General features: G+C 45.4%; 1 protein-coding gene across 1 annotated transcript; it reads left to right on the top strand.

The window, feature by feature from the left end:
- Positions 1-5,800: 5,800 nt before the first annotated feature.
- Neurod1 (neuronal differentiation 1) lies at positions 5,801-9,782 on the top strand. The gene is made up of 2 exons (XM_006972503.4): positions 5,801-5,885; positions 7,385-9,782. The coding sequence occupies exon 2, from the start codon at positions 7,396-7,398 to the stop codon at positions 8,461-8,463; it is 1,068 nt and encodes a 355-aa protein (XP_006972565.4). The 5' UTR covers positions 5,801-5,885; positions 7,385-7,395; the 3' UTR covers positions 8,464-9,782.
- Positions 9,783-11,860: the final 2,078 nt, after the last annotated feature.

Below are 11,860 nucleotides of genomic sequence, written 5' to 3'. Positions count from 1 at the left end.
CCAACTCAGAGAGGGTAATTTGCCTCACAGGAGGCAACTGGGGGTGCCTGTCTTCACAGCTCCTCATTTAGTGCTAGGATGGTAATGGAGGCCAATTCCCTCTGGGATGCATTTTGGCATTTATATCCTTCCCAGTGCTATTATAGTCTAATTTTTCAGAACTTGCCTGCCCATTTGAGGAGAAGATAAGCCAAGGGCTGTGAGTTGTGTCATGCGAGAAGCCTAGAACCTCAGACCATCTCACAAAGGACCAATATACTCACAGGACCAAAACAGAGGTGTTTATCAATAACTTGGGAAGTTATTTTTAAAAGCAAGTCCTAATACAATTAGATTCTATGTTATGATATTGTTGTCTGCCAAATGACTAAAGTGATGTCACATTTGTGTTATGTCTTCCTACCTTTAACTATTTGTTTATTATTAGAGCTTAACCTTGTAATCAGATTGTTCTGTTGGGGCCCCATAGTGGCTTGTCACTAGGTAAAAATAACTTCCCATGGCAGGTGCTCCCAGCAGGTGGCCGCTCATGGTACCTGCATCAGAAAGGTAGATTCAGTCTGAGATTTAATTTTAATATGAAATCTGCATTACAGCCAGAACCACCATTGGGTGATGTGCCAAAATTCATGTCTGCAGCATGATTTATTATGTGAAAATACCACAGAACTAATCAGTGGAGTTACTAATTAATACAAATCTGCATTTTTGCATAAGCAATTAGTGCAAGGAGAGAGCAGTGAAAGAGGAAGTTGGACTCTTTAATCTCAGTGTCTATTCAAGTGGAAAGACCCACCAGGGCCAAACTCCAAGATCTACATTTGGAATTTTCCCACTTTGATGAGTTAAAGACACAAAAGGTCAAATTATCAATATTTAATTCAAGTGGAAATACATCTTTTGAGAGAAGAAAGAAAACATTTTATTTAAAGAAGGTGAAACTCTAGGGGTGAATTCTCGAACCTAAAATAATTATGCCTTTAAATGACAATGATGTCACAACAGCCGATGGGGATTTTGTTTGCTAATCATATTTGGAAATAACATCAATAAATATATGTTCTGATTAGAATGCAATCTGCTTCCAAAGAGGCCTGGCTTCTCTTTTATTCCCACGTTGCCTTGATCTGTCCCAATCTAATGGGCAGTATGATGCATATTTTTTGTTGAAGGTGCTTGCTCTTCCCAGAATTGCAGCAATAGTCTGTGTTTTCCAGCATATTCTAGAGTAGCCATTTGTACCAAAGCAGTATTTAATCTTTGTGATTTATCAAATCTGAGAAAATAATATAATTTCCCCCACTAATAGAAGTCATTTATGGTGTAAAATAACCAGAGAGTTGATTTGATAATTGTGATAAATAAGTATTTACGTCCTCAGTAAAATAGAATCAAAACCATTTTAGAGGCGTTTTATTATCGCCACAGAAGCCCCGTGGCAATTAGATACAAATGTTAGAATACTGACTTTTTTGGAAAAATCATTCAATTTCTGTCTTTGTTTCAGACACACTGGCTGGAACTGGTTTAATCTCTCCCTGCTCCACATCAGGATATCTAGGTTTCCAGGAAACTTACTCTGTTAAGGTCGTTAACTAGATTCAGATTCAGCCGTGCGAGGCTCTCGGACTAAAGGTGACCAGTGATTTGGCAAAAGAAAGCCATTAGGAAAAAAGCGAAGGACATCAGAGGAGTTCTCACTAAATCTGAAAGCCAGTTTCCGGAGCCACAAGGTAGGAGTTGTCCACGGTGCTGATACTCTCAGGAAGTCCTTTCTCTACCGTTGTCTGGGCTCTAAGACTGGCCGGTCAGTTTCTTATATTTTGCCTTTAGACCCTTGCTCTGCTCTTTCCTCAGCCTAAAGTGTCGGCCATTGTTAAGGGCATCTGATGTGCATCGCCAGCTCTTGACTCCTGAAGCTACACCGATCTACAAGGGATTTTTGTTACTTTTTTTTTCTTTTCTGTTATGGCAAAGGCTGGCAAATAGCGGGTGCTTGAGGACCCTTTTGAACCACAAGCTGTTCTTCACTTCGTGAGAAATGAAGTCCTGAGCACATAGCCACCCCCTCACAACATACACAGCACTCATACTCACATCCATGCCCTCAAATGTTCGAATACACGCCGACAACCACGCACACATAATCACTTATCCACGATCATACAATCCCACACGTGCTCATACGTTCGCACTCAGATTCACACGCTTGAACACTCAACCACAATCGCACATTAACACATTTGCACACGCAGGCTTTCTGACAACAAACGTGCCTGAGAGCAGCGTCTGCCAAGGTGCTCTGGCGGCGGCGTTTATTTTTATGTTGTTGGTTCCGAGTGCTGAATGGATTCAAAGGAAGCCCCTTAATTCTTACAGGGAGGCAGAGGTGTATTCTCTTGAGGTCTGTCGGCGCCAGGAGGGGGGCCACTAAGGCCCCAGCGGGAGCTGGAGAACGTAAATAATAAATAAAAGGGCCCAGGCAGGCCGAGCTGGGGAAGCCCTGCACTAAATCACTCTCCAAATCACAGCCTCGTCCTCCTCCATCCAATAGCTCTAAGCAATTTGTGGAGTTGGGGGTTGGAATCAATTTTTTTTCCGTTCTCGCAGGTGCAATATGAATCAATTATCTTAATTAAGATTATGCCGCAAGCCCTGGAGATTTGGGGAGAACGGGTTTTGCGCTCCAGGCGATAGCGAGGCATTTTAATAGCGTCTCTCTTGCTCCTGGCTCTCTCCTGTCGTCTGCCTGTCGAGTCCGGGCAACTCCAGCTTCTGGACAGGACCTTGGAGTCCAACCGCCTCCCGAGAGGCTGAGCAGCAAAGTCTGAGTCACTCCAGTGTTCTGATCCGAACTATCATTCTCTGGCCTTCTAAGGGCCTTGCAGCTACTGGACCTACGGGAGTGCTTTAGTTCTCAGCGGCTGGCCCTCATGACCCACTGTGCCCCAAGGTCTTCAAGTACTCGCTCTTCTGGGTACCAATAGCCTCCTGCGGATGGAAGGTGCCCACGCCAGGCCTCCTGACTCCAGGGTCCTCAGGGAGAGGCTCAGGAGACTCTGAGTCGGTGGAGCAGCCATGGACACACTGGGTCCTTTCATGGAACGCAAGCATCTGTTTCTGAGAAGAAAAAAAAAAAAAAACAGGTCACCACCCGGGACGCTGCCAGCCTCGACCCAGCTCTTTATCTTAGCTCTGTGATTGTGCTCCCGCCCCACGGCCAGGCCTCCTCTGTCCCCTCTTTTCCCCCATCCCTCCCCAGGCTTCTGCTGACCCGCGGGCGCCCAGGGCTGCGGCTCTAACGGCCTGGACGCGGGTCCAGTGCCGCGCTGGGGACTAGGACCCGGCGGGGTGGCAGATTTAGGGCATTGCTCGAGGGCATTGAGTCATGAAAAGCGGCTTTTGTTGCCTGCGCGTGCAGCTCGCGTGCCGCCCGGCTGCCTAGAGCTCCCGGTGGGGCCAGAGCTGGGGGAGTGCGGCTACACGCCCCACCACCATGCCAGCAGATTCAGCAACGCACAGGGCCACTCTGGCCAGGGACATGGGCCCCAGAGGTGGACTCCACTGCGCTTCCAGCTGGGTACAGTTCAGATAGCCTTATGGTCTTGTCCCCTGCCCCGAATACACACACAGCAACCAAAAACTGAACTGCCATCCTTACTAGGCAGTCGTTGCCTCCAGAGAGTTCAGGGGGCACTTGCCGGTCGCCTTGGTGTTTGTGACTGGGACTTGGCTTCAGGGCCACATCACAGTGCAGCAAGCTGGGAAGCTCAATGAAAGACCTTACTTCAGGTCCCAGGAATATCTAGATGTAGCTTTTCCTTTCAGAAATCCCTGAGCCATCTCGTCCATCCTGTCCCAACAACTTTTCTGTAGCTTCCTCCAAAATGTAGAGGTGAGAGCCAGGATCCCCATTACACATCAGTGAACAAAGATATGCCAGCTCTTCCGAAAAGGGCGGCAGCAATAAGATCTTCAAGGAGCTTAGACCTCAAGGTTTAGGCGGGGACCTAGCATTCTGAAGTCTCCGTGGTTTAAACTCAGCACACAGAGTAAATACAAGGATAGTGCTTCTTGCTCGCTCTGCTCTTAGCCGGTTGACAGAACAAAGAAAAAGAAAAAGCTCCCCGCAGTTCTGCTCTGGAACCCCAGAACGATTGGTGCCATGTTTTGGACCACCAAAGAACTTCCCACAATGCCTTGCTTTTCTTTTTAGATTCGTTCTGGGTCTGGAAGGCTACATCCAATACCTTCCAAGTACTCAGGATCTCCTTAGAACCCTTTCTCCCTCCTCCTTCCCAGATGTACCCTACTCCAGCCGCTCAACCCTGACACTGTTTGCAAACTCTAGGGCAATTGCCTTTGCATAAGCAATTCGAGTAGGATGCATTCATTGCAAAGGGATTGGAGGAGAGTAAGAACTTAATGAAGAATTAGAAGAGGAACTGGAAGAGTCCCTTTGCATTCTTTCTTGCACCGGAGGTGTGGAGGGGCATCCTTCTGGAACATGACTTGTTCAGATGGAGAAAATAAAGAATAGTTATTTAAGAACAGATAAGGCTCTTTCTTCCAGAATAGGCTTTGCTTGACTCAAAAGATAGAGAGGCCGGGTCAAATCAAAGGCTTGGATTCCTCCAAACAAAGGTGTGCTAATAGTTGCTAGAGGAAAACGATGCAGCCTCTCTTGGAGAGTTTTCTGACCCAAGATTCCAAGGCCTGAGATTTAGCACTATGGGCAGTGGTTGAGATTATGTCTATGTCAGGAGTGAATTGCCGAGCTGGGGCCACAGGGGTGTTGAATCTCAGCATTTCTTAGACAGGCTAGGTGAGGTCATGTTTTACTACAAATGCTTCTGAAGGCCAATGGAGCCAAGGCCTGCTGGCAAAACTAGCTTTAGGCACAAAATTCTAGTGGTCAGATTTGAAGACTGTCTTGTCTCCAGGGACAAGAGCAGCTGAAGACTAGGAGGATACAAAGGATCACATTTTGAAAGTCCAGTGGCAGGTACAAAATTTCTGTCTTGTGGAGATTGGGAGAGGGTGATCTAGTCAGAAAGGTTGAGAACTAGTGAAAGCTTCGCTTCCAGATGAGGTCATTTTTATATGAAATATACTATTGCCTTGAGGGGTGATGAAGATTAGAAGCCAGCCACCCCTTGGTGCCAATGAGCAAAGCGTCTGCCAAGGGATAGAAGCCAAGAGATGGGCCTCTCCGAGAGGACAGAGAGTCAAGCTGCACCGGAGACCACAGTCAAGGGGAGATTCTTCAGCGCACCTCAGTCTCCCTGGTTGTGCCTGGTTCACCCTTCCCGCGCTAAGGCAGGCTAGGATCTTAACCTTTCCCGCTCGCCTCCAGCAAACCCCTCCCCTACGGCCTCTGCCTTCTGCCGCCACAAAGGGTTAATCTCTCCTGCGGGTAAAAACAGGTCCGCGGAGTCTCTAACTGGCGACAGATGGGCCACTTTCTTCTGGCCACAAAGGGGCCGGAATGGAGCGCTCTACGGCATACAAATAGGCAGGTCACGTGGTTCCCGGCTCTTGGCTGGACCGGGAAGACCATATGGCGCATGCCGGGGAGGAAGGAGCAGGGGCGGAGGTACTGTGGGGGTGAGGGGAGTGGTGGTGGAAGGGGGCGGGAGGGAAGTTCTGGGGAGGGGTGAGTGGGGGCGGGAGGCGCTCAGCCCGGACGCGTGCGCGATTGCGGGGCGCAGGGACCTGCTCGCTGCTCAGCTCGCGGCCCCGCCCGCGCTCAGCATCAGCAACACGGCTATATAACCCTAGCGCCCGCGCCGCCGGGACACGAGGAATTCGCCCACGCAGAAGGCACGGTGTCCCGAAGCTCCAGGGTTATGAGATCGTCACTGCTCAGGACCTTCTAACAACAGGTAATTACGATTCCTATTTTTTTCCTCTCTCGAGAATAAAAGCATTAATTGAAGAACTGTACCTTGGTACTTTGCATGCGCACATTCGTGGAGCCGGCTGTCTATGTGTTGAGACCAGTGTCCCTCCCCGTAATTGCCCACAAGTACTTGCACATAATGAGTCCCAGCACTCAAGTACCCCCTGCAGGCTTTCTAATTAAATTTAATTTTTAATAGTATAAGAGCTTTTAGGATGTTTATGGTGGGGGGGGAGTAACTGTAATTATTTGTAAGCGATTATTTGAAAGTCCCCAAAGCAAACAACCACTTCACGTTCTCACTTACTCTGGTGAGGAAAAGAGAGGAAAAATGCCTGCTGCCCAGAGTTTTATTTTGTGTACAGATATTTAGGCGCACTGCGAATATGAAACCATCTATGTCGGGGGGATGGAGTACGCACACCCTGGACAACGAATCGGATTCTGAGATAGTTTAGCTCAAGTGTGAGAGGAGAGAGAGAGAGGAAAGGGGACTTGTGCTACCTGTTACTGTCCCAGAGGCAGCCAAGTCCCCAGCAGCCTCTGCTGGGGCCAGACATTCGGTTGTTTTACTAAAGGCTTTTTACAGTCCTTATTAGAAGCGGCACCTTCACCATCGCCAGTCGCTGACCATTGTAATTACTCAATCTTTTAAAGGGAGGTTTGAGGCGAACTTTGAAAAGCCCCAATAAAGAGCAGGCGGCCCTTTCAATGGGCTGTTTATTAGAGAGGAGCCTTCGGCACCTGATCCCCGGCGCGTGGGAGAGCCTCGCCTGGGAGCCAGAGCTTTTGTACAAGGTGGGAATTTAGCAGGGGGTGTGAGGAGAGGAAAGAAAGGCTAGGGACGGATGGAGGACTTGTGCCCACTTCTGTGGCCAAATGTGCCGTTGATAGGAAAATAATTTGGCAGAAACTACTTCCCCTCGTGCACTGGCTCTCCAATCTCCCTCCTGTATAATCTTCTTAAAAATCGGGGTCAGTGTTAGTAAATTACGTAATGGCTCTTCTATTTATTTAAACCTCTAAGTATTGAGAATCCAGAACAGAGATGGGTTCAGAATGTTCCATTTCCAAACGAATCGTTTTTGTGAGTTGGGAGTGACTTGGGACACATGCAGAAAAACATGTACACTGAACTTGTTTCCACACACGGCAGGCATCAGGCCAGACAGTCAATCGCCTTGCACACAGTTAAGTTGATCACTAGGAAAGGAAACATACCCACTGCCATTCCCGACAACGCCAGCACTATCTACTACGCAGCAGCGAGGCATCATAAACATGCCAGCATGAAGCGTTGCGTTTAACTTTTCCTAGAGGCATCCATTTTGCAGTGGACTCCTGTGTATTTCTATTCGTGTGCATTTCTGCAGGATTAGGGAGAGGGAGCTGAAGGCTTATCTAGCTTTTAAATGTAGTGGGGTTTTGTTTTTTTGTTTTTCCTTTCTTCTTTCTGCTTGCCTCTCTCCCTGTTGAATACAGGAAGTCAAAACATGACCAAATCATACAGCGAGAGCGGGTTGATGGGCGAGCCTCAGCCCCAAGGTCCCCCAAGCTGGACAGATGAGTGTCTCAGTTCTCAGGACGAGGAACACGAGGCAGACAAGAAGGAGGACGAGCTCGAAGCCATGAATGCGGAGGAAGATTCTCTGAGAAACGGAGGAGAGGAGGAGGATGAAGATGAGGACCTGGAAGAGGAGGAGGAGGAAGAGGAGGAGGATGATCAAAAGCCCAAGAGACGGGGCCCCAAAAAGAAAAAGATGACCAAGGCGCGCCTAGAGCGTTTTAAATTAAGGCGCATGAAGGCCAACGCCCGTGAGCGGAACCGCATGCATGGGTTGAACGCAGCACTGGACAACTTGCGCAAGGTGGTACCCTGCTACTCCAAGACCCAGAAGCTGTCCAAGATCGAGACGCTGCGCTTGGCCAAAAACTACATTTGGGCTCTGTCAGAGATCCTGCGCTCTGGCAAAAGCCCTGACCTGGTCTCCTTCGTTCAAACACTCTGCAAAGGCTTGTCCCAGCCCACCACCAACCTGGTCGCTGGCTGCCTGCAGCTCAACCCCCGGACTTTCCTGCCTGAGCAGAACCCGGACATGCCCCCGCATCTGCCGACAGCCAGCGCTTCCTTCCCGGTGCACCCCTACTCCTATCAGTCCCCGGGGCTACCGAGCCCTCCCTATGGCACCATGGACAGCTCCCATGTCTTCCACGTCAAGCCGCCTCCACACGCCTACAGCGCGGCCCTGGAGCCCTTCTTTGAAAGCCCCCTGACTGATTGCACCAGCCCTTCCTTTGACGGACCCCTCAGCCCGCCGCTCAGCATCAATGGCAATTTCTCTTTCAAACACGAACCATCCGCCGAGTTTGAAAAAAATTATGCCTTTACCATGCACTACCCTGCAGCGACCCTGGCAGGGCCCCAAAGCCACGGATCAATCTTCTCCGGGGCCGCTGCCCCTCGCTGCGAGATCCCCATAGACAATATCATGTCTTTCGATAGCCATTCGCATCACGAGCGAGTCATGAGTGCCCAGCTCAATGCTATCTTTCACGATTAGAGGCACGTCAGTTTCACCCTTCCTGGGAAACGAACCCACTGTGCTTACAGTGACTGTCGTGTTTACAGAAGGCAGCCTTTTTGCTACGATTGCTGCAAAGTGCAAATACTCGAAGAAGCTTCAAGTGATATATGTATTTATTGTCGTTACTGCCTTTGGAAGAAACAGGGGATCAAAGTTCCTGTTCACCTTATGTATTGTTTTCTATAGCTCTTCTATTTTAAAAATAATAACAATTACAGTAAAGTAAAAATGAAAATGTGTACCACGAATTTCGTGTAGCTGTATTCAGATCATATTAATTATCTGATCGGGATAAAAAAAAAGCAAGCAATAATTAGGATCTATGCAATTTTTGAACTAGAAATGGGCCAATTAAAATATATATATAAATATATATTTTTCAACCAGCATTTTACTACTTGTTACCTTTCCCATGCTGAATTATTTTGTTGTGATTTTGTACAGAATTTTTAATGACTTTTTATAACGTGGATTTCCTATTTTAAAACCATGCAGCTTCATCAATTTTTATACATATCAGAAAAGTAGAATTATATCTAATTTATACAAAATAATTTAACTAATTTAAACCAGCAGAAAAGTGCTTAGAAAGTTATTGCGTTGCCTTAGCACTTCTTTCTTCTCTAATTGTAAAAAAAAAAAACACAAAACAAAACACAACAAATTGCACAATTTGAGCAATCCATTTCACTTTAAAGTCGTCCCTCTCCTTAAAACAGAAACCAGACCCATAACACTCAAGAGGATGAAAAGAGAGATGCATTCCTTCCCAAAACAGATCCATTCATTACTTGCACAAGCTTGTATATACATATTATAAATAGATGCCAACACTCACACTCCTTTAAATCAAAAGCTGCTTGACTATCACAAACAATTTGCACTCTTTCATTTTAGTCTTTTCTTTGAATTCCATAATTTCATGGAGTGTCTGAAGCTATTGATGTTTCCAGAAAATATAAATGCATGATTTTATACATAGTCAAAACAAATGGTGGTTTGTCATCTATTCATGTAATAAATCTGAGCCTAAATTTATTCAGGTTGTTAATGTTGGGATTTATACCGTATGTAGTCAGTTAGTACAGTAGCTTAAATAAAATTCAAACCATTGGATTCATAATTAGAACCATAGCTATTGCATGTAAAAATGCAGTCCAGAATAAGTGCTGTCTGAGATGTGATGCTGGTACTACTGGAGTTGACCTTACTGTATTCTTGTTTGTAATCCTGTGTATTATGGTGTAATGCACAATTTAGAAAACACTCATGCAGTTGCAATAAAAATAGTATTGAAAATCAGAACAGTTGTTTCATTTCTTGGAAAAGTGGTTCTTGGAGGATCAAGTTGTACTGAGGAGGATCAACATTGGTATTTGCTGGGTTGAAAGTGTTAAGCACTAGTTGGAAAGTAAAAAATTGAGGTTGTCCAATGTTCAGTGTGTCATCTTGCTTAGGGGTCACCACTTCTTCATAGATAACAGATAGACCTCGCCACTGCTTCATGATTTGGAATACTGGGCTGCAGGGTAAGCCGGACAAATGACTGTGCTTTTTCTTTACATTTCTTCACTTTTGGGGTAGGGTTTTTTTTTTTTTAACCTGTGTGTTTGTTACCATTTGTTGAAATGATTGTCAGAAGTTTCTCTTATTTTTAGGTGGATTTACTTAGTTATTAGCCAGAAAGACCCCAAAATACCTTAGTTTAATTTGTTTACCCATTTAAGACAAAAAAAAATTGCATATAATAGTGTTCTGTTACTTATACATTTTCCTGAACTAAATAACTTCTTTTCAAAACAGTGCTGGAATTTCAAAAATTATATATCTGATATTGTAGGGAAACTAAATAATTGAGAGATTCCCAGAAAATATGGCATTTTATACTTGTTCTGTAAGTGTCTTAGGACTACTTGAATAATTTTCCACAAAAGTGTTAGTGATTTTTTTTTTGTACATAAGAATATACTATCTGTATTCTACTTTAGGAAGGTATATTGCTCCCCAGGCTCCTATGCAGCCCTAGCATTTTGGATTTTAATTTCATAAGTACACACACACAGACACACACACACATACACACACACAGACACACACACAGACACACACAGACACACACACATACACACAGACACACACAGAGACACACACACACACAGACACACACACAGACACACAGACATACACACACACAGACACACACATACACACAGACACACACAGACACACACACAGACACACACACACACACACACACACACACACACACACACACACACACCACAACTTAACTTCTGTCCATTGGTAAGTCCACTTAAACAATTGTTTGGCATTTCCCTTCCCATGAGAAATGACTAACAGTCTGGATTCCTAGGGAATAGCAATTTTGGCAGTTCTGCTCTGGCTCTGCTGTGGTTCCCTGATTACTGTCATTAGTAACTCCATTGTTCCTTCTCTGATTCGGATGCCACGTTGGATGCCTACCTCCCTTCCCAACCATGTTCCTTTAATCTCCTTCTCATTGGTGATTTAAGGGTTCCAGAAAGCTGACCTCATTTAGCAAGCTGCTCCAGAAAAATGTGAGTAATCTAATGGACAGGAACAATTAGCCACAGTAATAACATTGCCAATGGGGCCACATCAAGCTGTGACAGTAGCAGTAAGGGATATTTCAATGTTCAAAAAAATGAGTGTAATTTAAAATACATCATTTACACATGTTTTCCATCAGCCTTCATAATACACAGAAATACATTTAAGCTGGTCCCACCTTTATCCCAAACACAGCAGTCTCTTTCCAAATGAATCAGAACAGTTCTTTTGGAATCAAGCTGTTGCTTCTCCTACCCTAAATTCTTCTCCCATTCTGACTTTGAGAGACATAATGCTAATATTTGAATACTTCTAGCCTCCCCAGTACAGGACATCATGAAGTGAACATTCAGATCTGATCTGATCTATTAAGCAGCTCAATTTCACCTGTAATTAAAATTAGACATCTCCATGCAAACTAAAAACTGTTGCTATAGTGAACCGAAGAACGGAGAACAGTGGTTTAAGCATCTCAACATTTAAAACAGAAAGCAAAGACAGCTAGACTGTGGGTTTCGTTAAACGTGGAAATGAAGGATGAAGATCCCATTTCACTCTTTTGCTTTTTCATTTTGTGTTTATAATTTCACTCTTAAGCATAGGGATTCTTTCAGTCAGTCAGGGAGTAACTCGCATGCCACCATCTTTTATTCAAAGGCAGGCACAGATGTTCCTTCTGCAGGGGAGGTTTTAATTTATGAAAATGATATTGTTTATGCATGAATGAACTGCATGCACTCTGCATAACGCATAGCACTTCCATCTGATGGGAGAAATACCA

This window comes from Peromyscus maniculatus, chromosome 4, assembly GCF_049852395.1.
Source record: "Peromyscus maniculatus bairdii isolate BWxNUB_F1_BW_parent chromosome 4, HU_Pman_BW_mat_3.1, whole genome shotgun sequence".
Lineage (NCBI taxonomy): Eukaryota > Metazoa > Chordata > Mammalia > Rodentia > Cricetidae > Peromyscus > Peromyscus maniculatus.
Note: the sequence above shows the minus strand (reverse complement) of the source record. Positions and strands in the feature narration are given on the sequence as shown.